We start from the raw sequence: 25555 nt of genomic DNA on the forward strand, positions 1-25555 counted from the left end.
ATTTAACAACAAGGGGTGGTGATGGACAAAGTCTCTGAATTAAGCAGAATACTCTCACCCAGTCAAGAGATCAGGGCTAGATCCAACACCGTTTTTTAGCTCACTGCACCATCCCAGCTCAGAACCTGCCTATATGCAAATTAGTCTGTTCCTGTCCCAGTGCAAGATGGGAACAGGGCAAACCAAACTACCAAGCCAATTCTTACACTGGGAAGGAAACAAGCTTCCGGGGACCGGTTTCTGGCATTTCAGCCGTCGTCGGCCCGGCTTGCTTGAATCCTGATGGTGCAATGAGCAAGGGACTCACATCTGAGTATACCCTTCCACGCTTAGGGTGGACAAAATATTTAACAACAAGGTGTGGTGATGGACAGAGTCTCTGAATTAAGCAGAATACTCCCACCCAGTCAAGAGATCAGGGCTAGATCCAACACCGTTTTTTAGCTCACTGCACCATCCCAGCTCAGAACCTGGCTATATGCAAATTAGTCTGTTCCTGTCCCAGTGCATGATGGGAACAGGGCAAACCAAACTACCAAGCCAATTCTTACACTGGGAAAGAAACAAGCAATCCTGATGGTGCAATGAGCAAGGGACTCACATCTGAGTATACCCTTCCACGCTTAGGGTGGACAAAATATTTAACATCAAGGGGTGGTGATGGACAGAGTCTCTGAATTAAGCAGAATACTCTCACCCAGTCAAGAGATCAGGGCTAGATCCAACACAGTTTTTTAGCTCACTGCACCATCCCAGCTCAGAACCTGGCTATATGCAAATTAGTCTGTTCCTGTCCCAGTGCATGATGGGAACAGGGCAAACCAAACTACCAAGCCAATTCTTACACTGGGAAGGAAACAAGCTTCCCGGGACCGGTTTCTGGCATTTCAGCCGTCGTCGGCCCGGCTTGCTTGAATCCTGATGGTGCAATGAGCAAGGGACTCAGATCTGAGTATACCCTTCCACGCTTAGGGTGGACAAAATATTTAACAACAAGGGGTGGTGATGGACAGAGTCTCTGAATTAAGCAGAATACTCCCACCCAGTCAAGAGATCAGGGCTAGATCCAACACCGTTTTTTAGCTCACTGCACCATCCCAGCTCAGAACCTGGCTATATGCAAATTAGTCTGTTCCTGTCCCAGTGCATGATGGGAACAGGGTAAACCAAACTACCAAGCCAATTCTTACACTGGGAAGGAAACAAGCTTCCGGGGACCGGTTTCTGGCATTTTAGCCGTCGTCGGCCCGGCTTGCTTGAATCCTGATGGTGCAATGAGCAAGGGACTCACATTTGAGTATACCCTTCCACGCTTAGGGTGGACAAAATATTTAACAACAAGGGGTGGTGATGGACAGAGTCTCTGAATTAAGCAGAATACTCTCACCCAGTCAAGAGATCAGGGCTAGATCCAACACCGTTTTTTAGCTCACAGCACCATCCCAGCTCAGAACCTGGCTATATGCAAATTAGTCTGTTCCTGTCCCAGTGCATGATGGGAACAGGGCAAACCATCACCACCCCCTTTTCTGAATCGTTTTTGGCCACTATAGGTGTGGCAGGGTATACTCAGACATGAGTCCCCTTCTCACTGCACCATCAGGATTCAAGCAAGCCGGGCCGACGACGGCTGAAATGCCAGAAACAGGTCCCCGGTAGCTTGTCTCCTTTCTGGTGAAGAATTGGCTTGGTAGTTTAGTCTGCCCTGTTCCCATGATGCACTGGGCCAGGGACAGACTGATTTGCATATAGCCAGGTTCTGAACTGGGATGGTGCAGTGAGATAAATAACGGTGATGGATCAAGCCTTGATCTTTGGACTGGGTAAGAGTGGTCTGCTTAATTCAGACACTCTGTTCATCACCACCCCCTTTTCTGAATCCTCCTTAAAGAGGGCATCGAGCAAGGAAAATGGGGGGAAGCGCCAAGCAAAGGGCGGAATCCTCCGCGCGGGCATGGTGAAAGCCATCAAAATAGGAGAGTGGTCCGAATAGGTGTGTGGCAAGACCGTGCAGGCCTGTATGTTAGAAAGGAAATGGGATGTAACAAACCAGTAGTCAATTCTTGTGTGAAAATTATGTGGGGCCGAATAGTGCGTGAACCCACCCAGGGTAGGGTGCCTGTGTCTCCAGATGTCAGCCAAGTCCAGATTAGCAAGTTGCGCAGTCAGCGTCCGGGCAGAGGCCGATGGCAATCGGGCCATCCGACCTGTCCAGTCCCGGGTGTTGCGTCAAAGTTAAAGTCCCCTCCCCAACAAACCAGCTCTCTGAGTGTGGCATGATTTTCGCAGTTAATGCAGTGTAAAAGTCTGGGTGTCGAAGTTGGGGCCAAAGTATTCACTACGCACATGTCCATGCCCTTGCCGTAGCATCTAGTGATCGTATACCTCCCATCACTATCCGTCACTACGGGGGCCCACTGCAGCGAGGACTTTGGGATGAACCACGTGAGTACACCCCTAGCGTGTGTAGTGAACCCTGCCGCGTGTACATTGCTCCCAAGTCCCCGATATCGAAGAATCGGGCTGTCCACGGGAAGGTAAGTTTCCTGCAATAGCGCTATGTCAACCCAGTGCCTAGCAAGGTATTGTAAAATTTTTCGCACCTTGCGGTGGTCATTTAGGCCCCGGACGTTCCAGGTCATAAACCTTAAAAAATCAGGAGATTTGTCCTCTACTGCCATCACGTTATCCAAAGTGTGTACGTGTCACCTACCAAAAGCATGCCAAGTCCACTCATACAAATATAATCTGCCATTGTCATACACATAAGCCTAGAAGCTGTATCCAAAGAACACAACACAACCTGTCTCCAATGTTTAAAGACGTTGTTCCCTCTAAACACCCCCCCTAAAACCCGCCCACGCCTGCCCTACCCCAACTAGGCCGTGCACCCCCTTCCTCCCCCCATGCCCCACCCCAACCCCCCATCCCGCCCCCAGCGCAAACAAGCTCAAAACCAGAACAACCAAATCTACCATCCCGTCCCCCCCCCTTCCCCTTACACACATTAGAAAACAGTGATTATCACACAAGGGCAGAAGTAGCCCGCAAATACAATCTACAGTCAACAAGAAGGAATAAGTAGCATCGCCCCCCGCCGCCCCGTCTCAAAAAAGAACAGATTAGGAGTTGAAAACACTTTTCCCATCAGAGCCGATGAGCCCCCAGAACAGCAGATAAGCACAAACCCCACAGCGAGGTCCAGACCCATTCCATCGTCCAGAATGACAGTCATTGCCAGATGGGCAGGAGGGCGGGGTATTGTATCACATAGTAACATGTTCAGTATCCAGGCATATGCAGCCGCCGTACTTTACATAGAATGACCATCTGCGTTGTGAGCAACTGCTACCAACCAAAACTGAAATCCCCCCAATACTCAGACTCATAATGCAACATTCCCTCCTCCACCACTCCACATATCTGGTTAATATACATTTTGAGTCGTGCAGCCTAACTGTACAAGGTCCATTCAGTCTTGTTCCTCCAGGGAGCCATCTGCAGCGCTAGCCTCCCCATTTCTGGACGGTCGACTCTCCCTCTGCCAGTCCCTTAGGGCTTTCTGTAACGCCTTGGGGTCCGTGAAGATCAGAGACTTCCCTAGCCTGTTAATCCTCAGCTTCGCTGGGTAGAGCATTGCATAGTCGGCTCCCAACTCCCGTAGCTGACGCTTCATCAATGCAAACTGTTTTCTGGCTTCCTGCACCCTAGCGGTGAAATCCGGGTACAATGATAGCACCGGGCCCTCGTACTGCAATGGCTGCTTGTCCCTAGCCAACCTCAGGGCCACATCGCGATCTCGATAATTAAGCAGTTTAGCTATTATGGGACGAGGGGGGAACCCGGTTTAGGTCGTGGTCCCAGCGAGCATAGGGCCCTTTCAACCACAAACATGGCAGAAAAAGCTGTGTCCCCAAGGAGTTTCTTTAGCAGGCCTTCAACAAAAAGCTCCATATTCCCGGTCTGAGTGGTCTCTGGAAGGCCCGTGATGCGGAGATTGCAGCGCCGAGAGCGAGCCTCCAAATCCTCGGTTTTATCAATTAAGGACTGCATAGCTCTGCTGATCTGCTTATTCTCGGTGTCCAGAGAGGTCTGCGCCTCCTCAACCTCGGTGAGACGGCGCTCCGACATATCAATCCGCTCCGCTTGTTTGTCCAGCCGTTCAGCCATGCGATCCATGTGGTACAGAAGGGCGTCAAGTTTGGTTCCCAAAGTGGTCATTCCCCCCTGTAGGTTCTTCTCCATGGCAATAAGCAAACCATGCAAGTCTTGTTGCTGAGACTCCTCCGGCATGTTACGTTCCGCGTTACTGCTGCCCCCTGCGTCGTCCAACGGCTTGGATCCTCTGGGGCTGAAAGAGAGCTTAGGCTGCGTTCTGTCCGAGCGACCCATGTCTGCAATAAAAGCACACTCTCAAGGCAGGAGGCAAACCAGGGACCTCAAGCAACCGTAGATCAGCTCACCACACCAGTGCATCCCACCGCGAAGGCGCAAGTGCAGATGTTTTTCGATGAATGAGGTACAGGCAATGTACCTCTAAAATTGCGCAGATCACCTTATGGGTCACCCTGAGCAGGAGCTCCTTCATGGGCCGTAGATTATGGGCCTAGGCAGGTCGTGGTAGGTCGTTCCCAGCGCCACCAACTCACCCTCTGCAGGGCCAGTCCTCCCGTCGGCGCAAGTCCAAGGGTCCCAGTATAGAAGCACATAGGTAAGTAGCGTCTACCAGCACGCGCCAGATGCTCCTGTTCGAATCGCCAGGGCCGACCCCCACTGCAGCAACACCAGATGACCACAAGACCGGCTGCAGGCACCGCCACCAGTCAGCAACACCATGGAGGGGACCAAGCGCAGGGAAGCACGCAACGGCCCCCGCAGAGTCGCGTCGCGTAGAGAGCCCACTGGTCAGGCCGTTTCACAGGGCAGAAGATCTAGTCTCTCAGCAGGGCGTCCAAAAGCCATCCCGCGCGTGTAGGGCGAGTAGGGTGTAAAATGGCGGCCATAGCACTACAAGGCCTCCAGCGCCCCCGACCCGGCGTGTCAGGCATGCAGGGAGGGCGCAGCAGTAGGCAGAGAGTTCTCGCCCCCTCCTGCTGCCTGTCGTGAGGAGCAACACACCGGATCCCCTCAGGATGCCAGGGGGCGCCTCGAGCCAGGCAGCAGAGCCAGGTGATCGGCCCCACACGCGACGCTCCCAGGGCAGACCGGAAAAGAGGGCACACGGGCCGTCGCACTGCCCGGGTCACAAAGAGCACCAGCCGCCTCGTCCAGGGGCTACAGCAGACTCCCTGCACCGCTCCCCTTGCAGGGCACCAACATGCAGCTGAGGTGCGTAATTCACTCCGCGGCGGGACAGGGGGGGAAGACCCAAGAATGCGAGCCCCCTCCGCCACAGTCCCGCACCCCCTCCCAAGCTATCGCCGCCGCTCACTGCCAGTTTCTTACAGCTCCGCCAGGGTCACTACAGCGCCAGGGGCACCTCTGGGGGAAGCAGGAGGGGGGATACCGTCACCAGCTCCGGGACTCGGTGTAATTTAGGCCGCTGCTCCGCTAGGCCTCAGCGCGGCACAGGCCACGACGAGCCTCACACAGCCTGCCAGGCCGACAACCAGGGCGATTGGCAGGATTTCGTGCCCTCAGCTGCACCACACCTCGATGCACCGTCGTGGAGCAAAAGGAGGGCTCAACTCTCTAGGATAACTGTAGGATAGGAAATAGAGACGGAGGAGCTCCGGACTCAGGCGACCATATCCGTTGCAGGCTAGCTCCGCCCCAATCAGAAAAGCCACCTTTCTAGCTTTCTAATTGACACTTATGAACATCATGGATTTTCCCATACCAATAAGAAGACATATACATTCCAACTGGTCTATAATGTCATTGCTGCTACAGCAGAAAGCAAAAATTTGACCAACCACAGTTTCGATAAAGCATCCCCAAATCAATACTATTGACAATCACAATTAGATAGCCTTCAATCTCGCCATGTACCATTATTATACTAATAATGGTTCAGCCCACTTCTTCAGAAGATGCAGTCATCAAGTCGTCATATGGGCAGCCTCTATTACCTTTTGTTTTAAAACTATAAGTCATATATATTTATCATATAGTTATCCTATTGTGATGGTGATACAGGACAATATTTTGTAACATAGATATGTGAAAGTGGATCAGATAGTTCATAGAATTATTTGTCCAAAAGAGCAAAAACATCGAATAACTTTTGCTTGATCGTATTTGTTAAGCAGGTCTCATCCAGGACCGATCTTAGTCAGAATAATCATACTGTCTAAAAACGAGAAATTTCAAAAGATTAAGTAGATTCATCAATCGACTCCACAACGTAGTATTCAACAGGTCTCCTTTTCTCAATCCCAATAATAAACTTAGGAGGCTGTACGCGTTACCTTTCTTTGGTAAGCAGTGTATCCTTCGAAGGCAGTCCTTTTTACCGGTGACCTTCGGGGAGATCTACCTGCTCTAGTTTAACAATGATAGCACACAAATTGGCATTGCTGATATTTGGTAAAAGACTTGTGAGAATGTTTACCATTCAGCTAATAGGTTAAATGATGCCATCATTTCAGAAACTATGATACTCATGATCTGTTTTTCAGTTCTTACCTTCTACATATAGTTCCAGCTCGCAGAAAGCAGTTCCTCGTCTTAAATGAGCTTTTATTCTAGATGATGAATTATCTGGAACAGGTGGGGTTAGTAGTTCAAGTGCCTTTATAAGGGAAAATGCAATACATATATATAATGTGAAGAATTTGTTGATTTACATACGACTGCATTTATAAAAATGTAATTCAATATACAGACAAAAAACAAAAGCATTCTACCGAAGATATGGATGTGGCCATCTTTTTAGCTTTTAGTGCTCGGTACTTGAATAAACATCAAACACTTCCATTGCCTTGTAGCTATGTTAAACGTTAATGTATATATAAAAGTGAGCAAAGCTGGCATGGCAAGAGAAAACAACCTTTCACAGCAAATTGATCAGAATATCCCTATACCAGAACCCACCTACCCACGTGAGACTAACCAGTTAGCCTTTAAATAATGAACCACTGGTAAGCTGTGCCCATGGAACAGATCAAGAGGAGAGGGAGCAATACACATGGGAGAGATAGACAGAAGAGAGAGGGAAATGTAAGCATACCGTACGAAAATAAAGGGGCAACAAGGAAGAAAGCATGAGAAAAATTAAAAATAGAGAAAACTTACTTGTAATCCTGTTTATCCATCACTGTTATATTATTTGAATGTATAAGCATTCACATACCTCTTTCTTTGTGACAATCCCCCCAAAAAATGTCATTGCCAAAATGTAATATATTTTCAAAATAATTACAAAAAGAATACATGCTAATCGTTAGCATTATTTCTTGTTATTATTTTTAAACAACCTACTAGATGGAAAACCAATTTGATCTAACCAATACCCAACTTTGTCCCATGATTAATGGTGAAAAAGCTGGTTGTGTATGAATTTAAAGAAGATACCCCTTACTGGAAAACTAAGATCTAAGATAAGTAACTTTCGCCATCATGTTAATTTATGTGATATCATCCCACTGTGCTTGAATTTGGTCAACCACCTGGAAAGGGGGATAAAGGTATGGAGAAATGTACATGTGCTTCTTCAAACATTCAGGTACTTTTCTCTTAGAGCTTCAGACATTTATTAAGAAAGCACAATTAGAATTTGTTTAGCTAGATATGGAAAGGCCTTTAGGTTTCCCAGGCAGGGGCTCATTAGTTTTTTTAGTAACAGGAAGTAATGCAGGTTATTAATGACTCAGGATATAGGTGATTAGTAAACGCAGAGAGCCTTCGATCACAAGTAGCCTTTTTTAATACATTTGGATGTAATTATTAGTATAAGGACAATACTTCAGGGCCTTTGACATCTAAGTTTTGAAGAAGCTTTTTAGCTGAAGAGGTTGGGCTCAGGTAGAATGAGGGGAAAAAAAGTTCTGATTAATGTGAAAATCCAACATCACCTTAAGAAGGAAGAATGGGTGAGCTCATAAAGACAATGTTTTGGTAAAGAATACTGCATATGGCACGTAGGGACATACAGCTGACTCTCACTCACTCATTCTACAGCTGATGGTGCAGCCACTGAAAAAGTTATATTAGACCATATAGGCCAAAGATCAGATTTATTTTAAGTCAACAATGGTTTCCTCTGAATAATTTTCTAAAATATCACCTACCATTTCATGACTTTTAATGAGACGACCTTTGCTGCCTCAGGGTAGTCGGTTAAACTAGTTTCCCTAGTGCACTCCTAGATACACCTTGTAAGTTTTCTATACTGAACGTCAGATCTATGATTGGGTTTGAATAGGGGTCTGAAATCGACACTAAAACTGAAAGTAAAATATTCAAATGTTAAGCAGCTGCTACTCTTCTTAAAAATGAAAGTACCTCTAAATTTACACCATCCAAGTTTACTTTTAGAAATATAAATTGAAAGCCAGATTACATCAAATATAGAAGTGATGGCTTTACTGCTTCATGACAGTTCCTTGAGAAATCAGTTCCTACAGAACCAAAATCCAGAACCTCTTTCACTGGAAGTCCTTCAAAATTCTGGTGAAAGGGTGCTAAACCTCCTTTGGAATGTTCCTTCAGTGAAAAGGACAATTAAGAAACCTGTTTTAGAGGAAAATAGAAGTCCAGTGGCTAAGCTCAATGTCAAAAGTTGTGGCGCAGAAATAATGCTCAGTGATGGAAAGCTAAATTACACAATCTTCAATGACATCCATATGGCCTACCGGGAAGCCACCTCAGTGGCTTTTTGACAAGAAAAGGTCTAAATCCCACCAAAGGCATGGACCTTTAGGCAACAAGGATCCTCTTCATCCCCTGTTGATTAATTTCAGGATTACCAGAAATTATTTTCAAAAAGTCACAGACATGTTTCTGACCACTCATTCACAAGGGTGTTATCCTTGGTTTTGACTTCTCAGAAACTGGTAGCAAAATCTCTGCATTTTGTGTATCCTGCAGTGACAAAAAGACTGGACATGGTATCCCAATAGGCAGAAGACAACCTTAATGACACTTCAAAGAAATGCCTGCTTAGGTAGAATGCGTATGTAATTTCAAGGATTTGGATATTCTGCAATACTCTGGACCAAATGTTCTAAACTTCTTTGACACTGTATTGGATTTAATCCTTCTACTTGTTTCTCAATTAAATTGCTGCAGTTTTCTTTATCTCATAATGGAGACAAATGTTTTTGAGGGCAAAAAACATTCTGAGCTAAATGGATTTCTCTGGGTTACAGCGTATTCAAATGGTACAATTGTTCTCTGAATGGAAAGGGAAGACCACTCGGTCCCCCCGAACGTATGGATGGGTGCCCCGATCCCCCCGGGAAGCCGTTGTGGGTGCGGGGCGTGTTTCGGCTGGTATGCCCAAAGCGGCGTAGCCGGAGCACGCCCTTTCCCGCCCAGAAGGGGTTATCCTAGACACCTGCCCGGAAGTCCGCACACGGATGGGCGTACCTGAGGCGGGCCCCCGCCCTCCCACAGAAGGATAAATAGAGCGGGAATCCAACAAGGCTTCCTCTTGTTCCAGTGCTCTGAAGGCTGCACCACTCGTCGCTCGTGAGCCCTCGAAGGAACAAGCGGCAATTTTGAGAACTTGTAATCTTTGTTGTTTTTCTTTCAGTGCCAGGCGTATTGAAGCTCTAGTACCTTGCGGATCGAATTGGGAGAGGTAATCAAGATATGTCTGGCAGGAAAGCGGGAAAGAGCTCCTAGATGGAGAAGTTGCTACGCACCCTCGTGAACCGAGTAGCGGTGATGGACCGGAAAATGGGTAAAGTGGATGCGATCGGTCGGGGCTTAGCAGATGTTAAGAAGCAGATAGCAGTGCAGAACAACCTCTCGGGGCGGCCTAAGAAAGTTATAGGGCCGGCCTTGCCGGACGTCGCCCCAGAGGGTAAGGGGAAGAGAAATAAGAGGAGGGCGGGTTCCTGGGAGGGCCCAGCCCCAGAGGTACCCCCAGCGAGCCCGCGCGCAATCAACCCAGTCGCACCGGTGGATAACCCGGTACCAGGTCCGGACGTGGGTTTACCAATCCCCGTAGTGATAACGCCAGTCGAGGATGATCAGATGCCTCCAGAACTGGCACTTCAGTTAGCGGCAGTGTTACCCTGGCTAAAGAAGAAAGCAGGGGGGGCAGTGGCTGCGGGGGATCCGGCCGAGGAAGCCAGAATAATAATTGAGCAGTTACGGCAGTCAAGGGAAGCCGGGACGGCGAATGTTCCTTTTATTCCCCCACAGGTAGCAACTGGGGTTACAACGGATGGCCGAGCGAAGACAGCGGACACAGCGGTTGAACCCGGTAAGAACCCATGGCCATTGGTTGGGGAGAGTTCAGTGCCTTCAAGGCGGGAAAGGTTGTCTCAGCACATCCCGGCGGCCACAAAGGAAATGATATGGGGGGACAAATATATTAACATGTTTTCACTGTTGACCGACCATCGTGAGATAGAATACGCAAAGACCCAGAAAGATTTATGGCACCCCAGCGTATGGCGGGCCAAGATGGCGGAATTTAGGGTCGATGAGACCATGGCGAACTGGGTCAAGGCCTTTTCTATGTTTACAGCAGTAATGGGGGAACGTAAACCCGAAGTGTTGCCCGAATTATCATGTTACCAGAACAGGATCATGAATTTTTATACAATGTACGGGGGGAATGAATGGAAGGGTTATGACGTTAACTTTCGAAAAGCGAAAGAGTTTGACGAGGCTTTAACGTGGGATTGTCTCAACACGGTGTCATGGCATAAGCAGCTCTTGCCTGGGTCGGCGGGTACATCATCACCAGGCTGGAGCGGGTCTGGGACAGTCCAACAGAGACCGGCACAGCCCTTTCGTGCGAGCGCCGGTGGGGAATCACAGCCCAAGACCGGCGGGAATGGGGGCAAGCATGGGGTTTGTTGGGGTTTCAACAAAGGTAACTGTAACAGGCCTCAGGGAACATGTAGGTTCCGGCATGCTTGTTCGGGCTGTGGGAACTCCTCACACCCAGAAACTAGCTGTAGATCCAAGTCCGGTAGTTCGGGAGGAAAGGGGGGATCCAAGCAGGATTGATGTGGTGCCTGGGAAGCAATCATCTTCACCCATCGACATCTTGGCTTTGACTCCCTGGCTGAACAAATACCCTGATCATGTATCCGCCGGGATTTTGAGGAATGGCTTTCTGTATGGCTTCAACATCCCGGCGGGGAATTTTCGGGGGAGCCCCTTCTGTAAGAATCAACTATCTGTTCAACATAAGCCGGCGGTGGCCGCCAAGAAAATTACCAAAGAGGTCAGCTTGGGATGGGTAGCAGGCCCTTTTGCCTGCCCGCCAGTGGCGGATTTTGTGTGTTCACCTTTAGGAGTGGTCCCGAAGAAGGACCCGGGGGAGTATAGACTCATTCACAATCTGTCGGCCCGAAGGGGGCCTCGGTAAATGAAGCTATTGACCCTGAGGTATGTTCAGTTCGATACGCATCGTTCGACGATGCCGTCGAGTTACTGAATCGCCTGGGCCCCGGTGCTTTGATGGCGAAATCAGTCATCGAATCAGCATTCAGGTTGCTCCCGGTACACCCTCGGGACCAGCACTTGCTGGGATTCACGTTCCAAGGGAAGTATTACATGGATAAATGCATGCCCATGGGTTGCTCAATTTCATGTGCCTATTTTGAAATGTTCAGCTCCTTTTTGGAATGGGCGTTCACTGAGGCCACTGGGCGTAGACAGGTGATGCACTATTTAGACGACTTCCTTTTCTTGGGTCCGGCAGACACTACGGAATGTGCACAGACACTGCAGGACTTCTGCACTCTCATGCAGGAGTTTGGGGTCCCATTGGCACCGGGTAAGACAGTGGGGCCGTCTACTTCACTGGAGTTTCTGGGAATTGAGCTCGATTCCGTGGAGGGATGCTTCCGTCTGCCAATGGCGAAGGTGGCCAAGTTCAGGGCTTCGTTAATACAATGCCTTGGTAAGGAGAAGGTGACCCTGCACCAGTTACAACAAACAGTGGGCCAGCTTAACTTTGCCTTAAAAGTGATACCGATGGCTCGCCCCTTCTCACATTCCATTGCACAAGCTATGGTAGGCCTCAAGGAGGGACACCACCGCACGAGACTGTCGGCAGAGGTTCGCCAGGACATGCGCATTTGGTTGGCATTCCTGGCGGACTTCAACGGTCGAGTGGCGTGGAACAAACCCCCAGCGTCATCTGACGAACTGGGTTTGTGGACCGACTCAGCTGGGAGTGTGGGATTTGGCGCAATCTTTGGTAACCGATGGACGGCGCAAGTATGGCCAACGTGGTGGCACTCCAGTGGCCTAACAGGTTACATTGGATTCTTGGAGCTATTTCCCATTTGGGTGGCTCTGTTGGCATGGCCGGAAGACTTTAGGGACCGCTCAGTAGTGTTTTGGTCAGACAACATGACGGTGGTCGAGTGCATTAATCACCAGGCAGCACGCTGCAAGTGGATATTGAGACTGTTGAAAGAAATTGTATTGCGATGCATGAGATTGAATGTACAATTCAGGGCAAAACATGTGCCGGGTGTACTGAATAATGCAGCTGATGCACTCTCTCGTTCACACATGCAGGCTTTCAGGGGTTATCTACCCACAGCGGATCTAGTGGCGGCACCGTTCCCCGAAGCACTATGGCAGATCGGTGCCCCGGATTACAGGACCTCGTGGCAGCCAGCTTAGCGCTCAGGACGAGGAAAGCCTATGAGGGAGCGTTTCGTTCATACTGCGCCTTTTTAGGGCCGGTAGGGAGACATAGCTGGGGGCAGGAGGAATCCTTCCTAGGGTTCTTAGTGGCGCTTCATAAGGAAGGCCGATCAGCCGCAACTGCCAACAGACATAGGGCGGCCATATCATTCATGGCACAGCTCCACGGCATACGGGACCCGACGGGTTCCTTCCTAGTCAGAAAGGCGCTCCGAGGTTGGCAGCGCCTGGAAGGTCGCAGACAAGATACAAGGCACCCGATTGGTTTAGAAAGATTGTCTTTGCTACTAGCAAAACTTGATGAGACATGCTCCTCCCCTTCCGAGGTAGTTCTGTTCCGAGCGGCTTTCGCATTGGCATTCCATGGGGCCATGCGGGTAAGTGAACTCGTAGCAAGAAACAAGAAGGATGTAGAGGGAGGTCTATGCAGGGATCATGTCCAAATACGGGGTGATTCTATGTTAATCTCAATAGTCAGGTCCAAGACAGACCAGGAAGCTTTGGGGAGTAGTGTGGTTTTGCAGCGCGCCCGAGGGAGCCCCAGTTGTCCCATAAGGTATTTAGAGGACTACCTGGCACAGAGGCCGGCGACATGGGGGGGAGCCTGCTTAGACACAAGGACGGCACCCCATTGACGAGATTTCAGTTTCAGAGGGTGCTGGCACTTACGATTGCTGCGGCGGGCTTGAACCCGTGCGATTTTGGGACCCACTCATTCAGAATAGGGGCCGCTACTGAGGCTACGGCTCGGGGCCTGGGTGCGGAAGAAGTGAAACAGCTAGGCCGTTGGTCCTCAAACTGTTTCAAGAGGTATGTGCGACTGCACATGTTGTAAAAGACTGAGGAAATGCACTCACGCTTGTTGTCTTTTGTTTGGATTACAGTTTCGCAAGCCTGTGACGCGGGGCGGAATTGGGGATCGACCCAACACCAGAGGACCAACGGTCAAGGATCACCGACTGGAGATCGGGTGGTATGGGTCGTGGGCCACTCATACGTGAGGCGCGCCGGGGACGTATTCATGGCAGGTGACGCGACTCACGCATCTGGGGAATACGGGTTCAGAGTAACCTTCCATGGGAAGGGAGGCCTCTGTTTTGACCAATTTCAAACGTTTGTGGAGGGACTCTTAGGGCGGCAAAGGTCACCGCCATCTGTAATCATAGTACACCTGGGGGGCAATGACTTGGTAAGACTGGGAAGACGGGTGTTAGTTGAACACATATTGTCGGCAGTCAGCTGGTTGGCTAGGAGGCTCCCGGGGTGCACGATTGCCTGGTCCCACATGATCCCCAGGAGAGTCTGGCGGGGGGGTTTCTCTGTAACGGCATTGAACCACTCGGTAAAGAGGGTCAACAACAAAATTGGGAAATTGTTTCGCTCCGCGCATTTGCAAAGCATTCCCCATGGGTGTATTCAGGGCGATCACTGTTACTTGAATGATGGGGTTCACCTGTCCAGGGCTGGGAATGATTTACTCAAAGGAGACTTCATAGCATGGCTAGTGGGGTTAAGGAGACATGACCTTTAGGAGGTGTGGGGGGCCGGATAGTCGGTCAACTATCCGGCCTGTGGCGGTAAGGTCATGATCGGTGAGCAGTGATTTCAAGGTCCCTAGGGGGGGCGCCACCCAGTACGGATGGGAGCGCCCAGGGGGAGGCGGCCATTGGCCCCTCCCACGGGGAGGCGGAACCCACTACGAATGGGTCGCCTAGGGGGAGACGGCCATTGGCCCCTCCCATGGGGAGGCGGCACCCACTACGAATGGGTCGCCTAGGGGGAGACGGCCATAGGCCCCTCCCGGGGGGAGACGGCTATATGCCCCTCCTACGAATTTCCCGGGGGCCGGATATCTGCTCCGGCGGAAGAGAGTGTGGGGAAGGGGGGGGGGAGTCCACGCTGTCCTTCTTACGGATACCTCGCACGAGAACTCGGACGACCTTTAAGATGGCGTCGAGTGAAAGGGGGCCCCCACGACAAGGGAAGTTACAGTAGGCAACGAGGGTCAAGTCCTCTGCGCATTTCGCCACTCACACTGTGAGGGCGGGAATTTGGTAGTAGGGATCTGACACCGGTTAAGACCTTGCCGTTGGCCCTTAATGCTAGGATGTACAATTTTATTTTAGATTGTTATGCATTTTCAGGATGTTAGACTCGGCTAGGAAACCTTTGTATTAGAGATCTGTTAAGGTTAGCCAAAGAACTTGTCTTCATCAAAATGTATTGGAAATAAAATTGTACATAATTCATGAAACGTTTTATTTAAAGTTTTACATTTTGTTTCATATTTTAATAAATACGGCCGGGGGGGTAACTCCCCCCCCCGCCTTCCAAAAGCTCAAACTTGTGTCTGTCTCCTCCCATGGGGAATTGGTGTTGGGAGGGGGTAGCGGGCATCCCGGCCATATGTCCATTCTCCTTACAAAATTGGTCGTATTAAGGTGTCTATCAAAATCGTCTGGGGAGACAATGACTTTGAAAGGGGATTTCCAGCTATACATTCCAGATCTGCAAATGAAAGTAGAGGTAATAAAGGGAGAAGGCATGGTTTAGCTGGTGGCAGAGGGTTACTCCATCACAAACATGACAAATATCCCAGTCTCCTTATTACAAGTGCCATAGGATATATGGTAGTTATATAGTTATAATAAGACGGCCTAGATTCACCACATCTGTGATGGAGTAAAACGTTCGCCAAACTCTAAATTAGCCCCAGCTCAGTTTGCTTGAAACATATCATGTGTGGCATCAGTAGTCCTTGAGCAATGTGGAATAGATCTTTGGTGGTTTGAAGTAACAAGGAGCACAGTGCCTTGGAGCCCAGAACTCCAAACATGTTTTATCTTTAAAAGACAGGCTGCACGCTAAAGGATACGCACTAGAGGCCCAGGTGTCTAGAACTACTCTTAAGTATTGGATACACTGGATGGAGGTATTTAATATTTCAGAAATATTATATAGAAGCTCAGGTAAGCATGATTTTGGATTCTTTATGTACATACTGCATAACCTTCTGACAAGAGTGTGCCTTATCAGTAAATCATCCAAGTTTAGATATAAAACAAAACCTTCTGACGCCAGAAAGGCTGGGACAGCTGTATTGTGCTTAGAAAAAATGTGCAGTGAAAACTTCAAGACAAAGGCCAGGAATCTGTCCTGATTGTGCCTATTGCAACATCTTGAGTTCCTTCACGAATGGAAAATGAGAAGTGTCAATTGTCAACTGCACACAAAAGTTGCTACTTAATAACTAATCCACTCCGATCTAGAAACAACATATGACTATGGATAGATTTAACAGAATGTTTCTAGTGGTGAAAACAGGAGGAGGTAGTGCGCCCGGTTTACAACTGTGAATAATTAATTTCTGAAATCGTCGACATGACGTGCGTCGAACAGTTGCAAAACACCAACCATTACTATACGGTATCATTACATGGCTGCCATCAGTAAGTATGATTGAAAAGCTGAGTCAATGTGCAGTGTTTCCCATTATGAAGGGAATTCAAACACTAGTGTGCTGCCTGTGCACTAATCCCCTAACACAACAACAAGATTTGGCAAAGCCAATAATTCTCGCCTATACAAGATCTATTGACTTTGCCAATGTTTTTTGCCATATTGTTCAGCAGTGTGGCTTCTGTGCAGCATGGCTGAAAGTAAAAAATATAAAATAAAATAAAAAAGGAAGCTTATCCTCCCTGGGAGGATTTGCGGTAAATGAATGTAGGTTACGATACAGTACGTATCGTTTGAATTTCTTTTGCAGTGGTCTATGTATTGGATATATAAGAAATCCGTTAAAAAGCTATACATGAACCTATTCATAAAGGAGGCAGGGAGAACATGAACAGATTGTAAAAAAAAACAGCCATCTTGGGTCAGATGAGCCAGTCCACGTAGCTCCGCTTAGCAGAATAAGGAGGTGAAGCACCATTCAACTTGCACCTTTACAGCTCCCTGCGTGGGTTCTTCCGCGGATGGGTTAACAGCACTGCTGGCTCTGCTTCTATGAACCCTTTAACAGATCGGTCGCAATTCACAAGATTCTGAACTCTAGCAAGTGCCCACTTTCAGGCCCCACAACCTTAAAATTGCTGAAGACTGGTTAACTAGTGCTGAGAGATTAACAGTTTTCACAATCCAGTCTTTAAGATCGTTAATGAGCAAACACATATTCACATATTATATTCCAAGCAATGGCTTAGATTGGAGAGGATTGCATCTAATGATCATAAGTAAAATCCTGCCGAATGTGAGAGGTAATTAGAGCAGCTGTTAGTACATGTATGCACTATTAGGAGCCATGCAGATAAAACCCCTACACATTTCTTCCAGTTGCAAGCTGGGAAAGGTAAAACAGAGACCAAAAACTGCAGACGAAATTTCTGTAGCCACCTCTTAACATGGTGAGAATACAAGTCCTGGGGCATACAACTTGGCCTGAACTACCCCTACCAGAATCCCACACTACAGCATATTTTAACCCCTTAAGTGCTGATGACGGAACCGCTCCGTCATCAGCTACGGGTGAGCTGTGCTGATGACGGAGCGGTTCCGTCATGGCCCGCTCGGCGCCCCTGCGCGGCGCGAATTTCGCGCCTGCGCTGACGTTCTATTGAGCGGGGCGGGCCATGACGGAACCGCTCCGTCACAAGCACAGGTCAACCAACGCTGGTGACGGAGCGGTTCCGTCACCAGCATGCGGCCGCCGCCCCACCCCCTTAGCACTGCGGCGGAATAGCCGCCGCAGTGAAGTGGTTAAAGAGCGACTGTGGTAAAATGTGCAACTTTAGTCATGCCAATAAATATTGTTCCAGTGAGCCAATACAACCCCCACTGGCTGCTCTCAACAGAGCATTTTCTCTTAAATGATCAAATATAGGTGTGACCTCTGCCTCTTGTAAACCGTGCAATGCAATGAGGAAAGCGTTTTTGCAAACAGATCCTAAAAGTCTCTCTAATAAACTCCATGCATCGCTGTTGGAGTGGAAGGACACTGGCAACCAAAAGCAGTACTTGGTTCAGGCTCCACAGCAAGACGAAGATTCGAAAACCAGATGGAAGATAGGGGCAAGAAGGAGGCGCTCATCAAGAGGAAGCAAGGAAACAAGAATGGGTGGGCTCTAAGCCCCTTTGAGAATATATTTTTTTAATACTTGAACATTTGTAAGCACAGCTCAAGCGTTGTGCAGGCGAAACTTAAAAGGTATTGTAGGAACATTTGTGCCTGCTTTCGCTTCACTAATGTCAGAGTGATAATGTAGTCCAATGAAGGGAATTTGACAGATTCTGACACATCCCATTTGCTATCCAAGGACATGAGGCACTCCAGCATCCCCTTGGAGATAATTAGGAAGCAGTCCCAAATGAGTGCTAGGTTAGAACTACACCGCAAATGACATCCAAGGAATCGCCCTAACTGACAGCGCCTCATCTTTAAAAGACAGGAAGACACTAATTCACACATACCGGTCAGAGTGGGGCTGCCCCAAACAACAATATGCAGTTTTTTTTACATTTCTTTGCATACAAGAGATGACAATCTGTCTCATATTTTTCCCCAGAGATGAAGTTGCTTCTAGTTTCCGTTTTTAATCACATACCGAAGCGAACACATACTATTCTACGATGTGTGTGAGGCTTTTTTTAAGATTTCCCCACTCTGCATCCATTTACAGTCTGATTATGGGGCTATGAATGGGGAACTGCGTTTGGAAGGATGGCCAGCGTGGGGCTATATTTGGGTATGGGGTATGGTAAAACGCCATACCTGAATGAATTAATTAATTAATATAAAATGTATAAAGCGCTAACTTAGCCCAAGGGCGTCAAGGCGCTATTAGGAGGACGATATGCCAACAGGAGAGGACACACTCAAACAAGGATCGTTGTAAACAGCCAGGTTTTAATACCTTTCGAAAAAGGGAGTGTGACATTTGCCCTGAGATTTCCTCCGGGAGGGAATTCCACAACTTAGCCGCGTCAGTCGAAAAGTCTCTACCTCCCCATCTCACCTTTTTGAACCTTGGGACAATGAGGAGGTGTTTACTTGTTCACCTGAGCTCCCTGGTGGGTGCATAGCACTGGAATATGGATTTGATACCGTCAGGACCCCGGCCATAGTAAGCATTGTGAGTCAGACAAAGGGTTTTGAAAATGATTCTGGGGTCCAAAGGAAGCCTATGCAACAAAAAAAGAGAGGACGAAACTGGGTGGTATTTTGCCAGGTCCATCACCAGCCTGGCAGCAGCGGTCTGCACCAGCTGCAGGTGTTGCACCAGTCCATTGTTAATATCAAATAAAGGGCATTACAATAGTCCAAACTGGATATTACTAGCGCGATGACAGCTTATTTGCGTGAGGCAAATGATAGGAACTGATAAATCTTCCTAATAATCCTGATCAGCACAAAACAAGTAGAAACTGTCCTGTTAATCTGTAGATTTAAAGAAAGGGAACTGTCCACCAAAACTTCCAAATTTTTACTGTGGGAGACAGGACTTGGGCAGATGCCTAGAGAGTCAGGTCACCACTCCCTGGACCAAATATCCAATTTGTCTCTGAAGAACCTCGGTCTTCTCACCATTTAACTTCAAAAAATGTGGCACCATCCACGAGGAGAGTGCTTCCATACAATTTTTTAAGTTGATCGCAGAGTCACTGATGTTCTGAGTGATGGACACCATAATTTGTGTGTCGTCAGCATACAACAACACATCCAGGCCAAAAGATTTTACCACCTTTGCCTGGGGGAGGCAACATAAATATTAAATAATGAAGGGCTCAGGGAGGAGCCCTGAGGTACTCCACATAGTAGAGGGTTCGGATCCAAATAGAAATTGCCCAATTTCACTGTGAGTCCACTCACTAAGGAAGGAGGCGAGAAGCCCCAGAGCCGATCCATCAATCCCTATCTCCCTGATACTCTCCACAAGCCTCAGCGGAGATAGGGTATCAAAAGCTGCAGTAAGATCAAGTAAAACCAGTAGGGTAGTATGGCCTGCGTCCACCTGGGTGCTAATGTAGTTAAATACCGCAGTAAGTGCAGTTTCTGTACTATGACAGCTTCTAAAACCAGGTTGTGAACCGCCAAGAATTTGAGGGTCCCTTAGATAAGCACTCAGGTGGGTATTTAAGTAGGTTTCTAAAATCTTAGCTGGGACTCGCAAAAGAGAAATTGGATGATAATTCTTCAGTTCCATGGGTTCAATGAGGGCTTTTTTTAAAGCGGCCTAACTACTGCAGACTTCCAGGCCAAGGGATATTGCCCCTCTGATATGGCTAAATTCAGAACAGTGATGAGGTGAGGTAAGATAGCTTCTCTGGCACTTTGTAGGACCTTCAGGGGACACGGATCCAAGGGGGATCCGGACTTAACTCCTTCTAATAAAAGGTCAGTGATCTCTGGTGACATACTAGGAAAAGTAAGTAAACTAGGTGTCTCCTTCCTGATGAACTAGGTGTCTCCTTCCTGAAACTGTATTAAGAGGTTGTCAGGCAACAGGATTCTAGATACAGTTTTTTTTGGGGGGGATCAGGGTTGAAGGCCCCAGTATGGTTCTGTATTTCGGGGTGGAGAGCACCAGTGTGTTTTACTTGGGACAAGGAGTTTTATGGTGAAGTCCTCAATTGCCAAGCAATTTGTATACTTTTGGGCAGAAAAAATTTATTATGAATGACCAAAAATGCAAGCTTTTGCACATACAGTTTGTGTGAACACTTGAAAAAGACAACCCACTTAATTTTTTATGGTTCCAAATATATAGTCACTGTTAGAAATGGGAGTCTCTAGTTGGCAACGGTTTGCACCTTTGTACAAATAGAGAGCCTTCCTTCTAGCCAGGATAAGAGGGATACCCTTCTAAAATAACCCCTGTTCAGCCACTTAGCAGCTAGGCACTAGCAGTCAGGCTTATCTCAGAGGCAATGTGTAAAGTGTTTGCACATAACACACAGTAATAAAGTGAAAACACTGCAAAATTACACCACACACCAGTTTTAGAAAAATAACCAATATTTATCGGTGCAAACAAGACTAACACAAAAAAGCCCAACATACTGTAATCAAAAATATGCAATTTGCAAGAATTACTTTAAAATGCAGTTCCTTAAAGCCGGTAGCTCAGCCCGGGGCTGCAGCGGTGCTGAAAACAACAGACTCCAACAGTTCCGGACGACTGCGTCAGTGCGCACCGGTGTCACTGTCAGCAGACCTGTAAACAGTACCTTGGTGTGGGCCGGGCGTGGCAACCGTTGCGGTTGCGATGTGAAGTGTAGCGGTGCGGCGTGTGGTGCCCTGAAGTCGCGGTGCAGGCAGCGGCTCAGTGATGGTCATCCAGCAGCGTCGGTGAGACCAGGGCTGCAGTGCGAAGCGGGAAGTGCTAGTTGATGGCTGCTGACGGGTCACGGTGCAAGTGACTGTGCCGGTTGATGGGAGCTGGCGTCGGTCTGCCCTGACGGTGGCGTGAGATGGGACAGTGCATTGTGTCACTTACGAGGAGTGCCTCCTAACCACGGTGCAGTCACTGGTGTCGATGTCAGCTTACGGCGTAGTTGTCGGTGAGAGCGGGGCTGCCGAGTGAAGCAAGGCTTTACAGAGTGCGGTGCCCACAGGTCACGGTGCAAGCAGCAGGCTTGGTGGCGGTTGCTGGTGAGACCAGGGTTGCGATGTGAAGTGTGGCGGTGCCCTCTGTGGGTTCTTCAGGACACAGCTTTTCCCCCTCTGTGGCAACTGAAACCCAAAGTTACAGAGGGGATAACCAGAGGTAAGTGAAGTCTTTGCTGGCCTTGACACTTCATGAATAGGAGGCACGCTCTATTTCAAGCCCTTGGAGATACACTGTAACAAGTGAAAACATTCAATCCAGTCCTTTCACTTCCCAAGGCAGAAGCAGCAACTACAGGCCAACCCAACAATGCAACAACTCAGCAGAGGGGCAATACTCCTCCTGGCAGTACTTCCAGCTCTTCTTCTTGGCTGTCTGAAGAGAATGCACATCCCCAGCCCTTGTCACTCCAAAGCCAGACAGTCAATCCACAACCCAGCAGAACCACCCAGGATGGCTAAGCAAGGAAAGTGGTATTTTCAAACAGAAACATAAAAATCATCTTTATTAAAAGATACATTTCTACATTCTGGGTTCAGGCATACTAAACTCCATTTCACTATCTTGTCCCAATGGGAAGATATACTTGTAAAACGTTAACCAGTACTTCCCATTCTATCATATGGGACAGATAGCCTTTCAATAGTGAAAAACGAAATATACTGTATTTCACAATTAGGACATGTCATACAAACCAGTACATCCCCTACCTTTCAAATACACTGCACTCTGCACATAGGGGTACCTTGGGCCAACCTTAGGGGTGACTCACATGTAATAAAAGGGAAGGTTAGGATTTGGCAAGTGGGTGCACTTGCCAAGTTGACATGGCAGTAAAAACTGTGTGCAGACACTGCAGTGGCAGGTCTGAGAACCCTTAACAGGGCTGCTAGTGTGGGTGGCACAATCAGTGCTGCAGGCCCACTAGTAGCATTTGATTTACAGGCCCTGGCACACTCAGTGCACTTTACTAGGGACTTACCAGTGAATCAATTATGCTAATCATGGAAACACCAATCCATAATTCAATTTACACTAGGAGCACTTTCACTTTGATATTTTATTTGATATTTGTGGGTATTTGTAAAGCGCAAACTTACGCTTCGGAAGGAGCATCTTGGCGCTGAGCATGCGTGTGGGAGATAGGTGGTGAAAGATCTAAATAGCTGCCAATACATAGGTATCTGATTGCTGATATACCCATGTCTTCAGTTGTTTCCTGAAGAGACTCTCAGTCTCGATCAGTCTGAGATTTACAGGCAAGTTGTTCTAAGCCCTTGCTGCCAGGACTGTGAAGGTTTTTCCACCCCTGGTTTTGTACTTGAACCTCGGGATCTTCGTGAGGTTGGCCCCTGAGGATCTCAGACATCGTACAGGGTTGTAATGAGTGAAGCGATTGACAAGGTAATGAGGACCTGTATTTTTCAGGGATTTTAACACTGTAAGTAAAAGTTTAAAAATAATTCTCTTATGAAGTGGCAACCAGTGGAGGGAGTTCAATGCTGCTGAGGCCGAAGATTTTCTGGGAAGTTTCAACACTAATCTTGCAGCCGCGTGCTGTATACTTTGCAACTTAAGGGTGGATTTTTTCACTCCTGCCATTAATCCATTGCAGTAATCGAGTCGGGAGAGTATTAGTGCTACCACGACCGATTTCCTAGCGGTGATGGGGAGGAAGTCAAAGAATTTCTTTAGAGATTTAATTAGTCCAAAGCAGCAACCAGCTGTAATCCTGACGTGATCGTCAAAGGAAAGGGATGCATCAAATTGCACGCCCAGGTTGTGCGCAGAAGACACTGCACTAGGCGGGGCCTCTGAGTCTTTGGGCCACCAATCTTTCGGGCAGAAGGATACATTTTTACCCAATGGTATGATTTCGGTTTTCCCACTGTTGCATCTCAAGTGGTTTTTATTCAGCCACTGGAAAACCTCGGTGAGACAATTCAGAAATCGCAGCTCTGTATCCATGCAGTTTTTGTCAATGGAGACGACAAGTTGGGTGTCGTCAGCAAGGATCCCATGGGACTCTATCACAGCGAGGAGGGGTGCCATATAGATGTTAAAAAGAAGTGGGATTAATATGGACCCCTGCGGTACACCCGATGTAATGGGTTTTTCGCTGGATAGGTAGGGACCCAAGGACACAGATTGGGACCTATTGGACAAGAAAGATTTTACCCATGCCAAAGCTGTGTCTGTCACGCCAATCTCTCGCATTCTATCAATCAGGATGACATGAGAGATAGTATCGAACGCTGCTGTTAGGTCAAGCAGGATGAGGACGGCTTGCCTTCCCTCATCCTGCAGGAACTTGATGGAATCAGAGAGTTCTATCAGAGCCGTTTCGGTGGAATGACCGGGGCGAAACCCAGATTGCTGGGGATGCAGGATGTTATGATTCTCCACAAATGTTTTTAGCTCCCAATGTACTATCTGTTCAGTGATTTTTCCTAGAACAGGCAAGAGTGAGATGGGGCGCATGTTGGTAAGATCTGTTGGAGATTTATTCTGCTTCTTCATCAGGGGTTTCACAATAGCCTTTTTCCATTCATTAGGCACAACTCCTAAATCAAGGGATGCGTTAATGATCGCGTTGATGTTAGGGTTTACTACCTCGATTAGATGGTGCAGAATGCGAGGAGGACAGGAGTCGGTTGGTGCTCCTGATTTGCAGGCCAAAATTGCCTTGTGGGTCTGCTGGAGGGAGACAGGTTGGAAGCTGCAAAGGGAAGGATGGTTGTCAGCTACCTGATGAGGAATAATCAAGGGAGGCAGAAAGTCCTTTTGAATATTGGCGATTTTTTCCACAAAGAAATCTGCAATTTGGTTACACAGAGTTTCAGAGGGAGGAATTTCGGGCAGAAGAGCTTTAGGGTGGGTGAAGGATTTAACTATGGAGAAGACGGTTTTTTGCTTCTGGTGGGCTTCATTGATGGCCTTTGTATAGTACTCCTTTTTAGCCGCCTTTATACTAGAAAGGTATGATTTCCTCTGCTGAACATAGAGGGCTCTTGAAGCCTCGTCATATGTTTTACTCCACTTCCTTTCTTTTATTCTACATAGTAGATGACTCTCAGTTAGGGCCTGGGTGTACCATGGTGCCTTTAGTTTCCTTTTAGGACATTTCACGCGGTCCCCTTTTGGATCAGATTTTTCCGAGATAATTTGATCCATCCAGACGTGAAAGTTGCGAGAATCGACCGATACATCTCCTATCAATTTAGGGGCCTGTGCCAGTGGTTGGGACTCCAGCTTAATACGGTCGGTCACCTTTCTCCAATTTATCGTGAAGGAAGGTTGAGGACGCTTAGTTATGAGTGAGGCATGAGCTTGTTTCTCAATGTCAAAGGGAATGAAACTATGGTCAGTCCAAATTTGTGGAATGGGGGGTGGGGGGACGTAATCATAGTGGTTAAGTTGGAGCAAAGACCGTCAAGAGTATGGCCAGCTAGATGGGTGGGTGCGGTAACTAGTTGAGCCAGTCCAAAGATATTTAGAGTGTGTTGGAAACAGGTGGCGTGAGGGTCAACGCACGATTCCAGTTGCATGTTCATGTCTCCTAATAGGGTGAAGTTGGGGTAATGTAACATAAGTGACCCAAGAGCTTCATCTAGGGAGTCTAGAAAAGGGGTGGCATTGCCTGGAGGGCGATAGATTAGTCCTCCCGAGAAAGAGGTGGAGGCGTTAATTTTAATCGAGAAGCCGATGCTCTCACTTTCTTTAAGGTGGCCTAGATCAAATGTATGGCATAAGAAGGACTTTTTAATAATGAATGCAACCCCACCTCCTCGCCCAATTGGCCTGTCCCGCCTGAAGATAGTAAAATCCGGAGGGAGGATTGGAAGAGTCGTTGAGCCATGTTTCGGTTATAAAAAGGGCGTCCAGGTCGTGACACGTTATTAAATCGTGTATGTCTTGGCAATGGCAGGACAAGGATCGGGCATTAATAAGTCCTCCCTTAAAGTTATTAGAGCTGTACCTTGGGGGGGGGGCAGAAATATTATGCGTCTCTGTAGGTATCTCAGGGGACATCCATTTACAGTGTAAACATGAAAAGGGGCCCCAGAGAAGGTCAATAGGGGGACATCCCTTACACGGTTCACCGACTTTAGATCGTAGTGCCAGTAATTCCTTACTGTCGTATCTGATGGTAAGTG

General features: G+C 47.9%; 1 protein-coding gene across 1 annotated transcript in view; it reads right to left on the reverse strand.

Moving 5' to 3' along the window:
- The window catches only part of DNAAF4 (dynein axonemal assembly factor 4), a 261399-nt gene that overhangs the window by 29110 nt on the left and 206734 nt on the right, over positions 1-25555 (reverse strand). The window contains exon 8 of the mRNA XM_086959015.1: positions 6628-6733. Coding sequence (XP_086815141.1) covers positions 6628-6733 — 106 coding nt within the window. The remainder of the gene's footprint in view (positions 1-6627; positions 6734-25555) is intronic.

This window comes from Lissotriton vulgaris, chromosome 2_1 (genome assembly GCF_964263255.1).
Source record: "Lissotriton vulgaris chromosome 2_1, aLisVul1.2, whole genome shotgun sequence".
NCBI lineage: Eukaryota > Metazoa > Chordata > Amphibia > Caudata > Salamandridae > Lissotriton > Lissotriton vulgaris.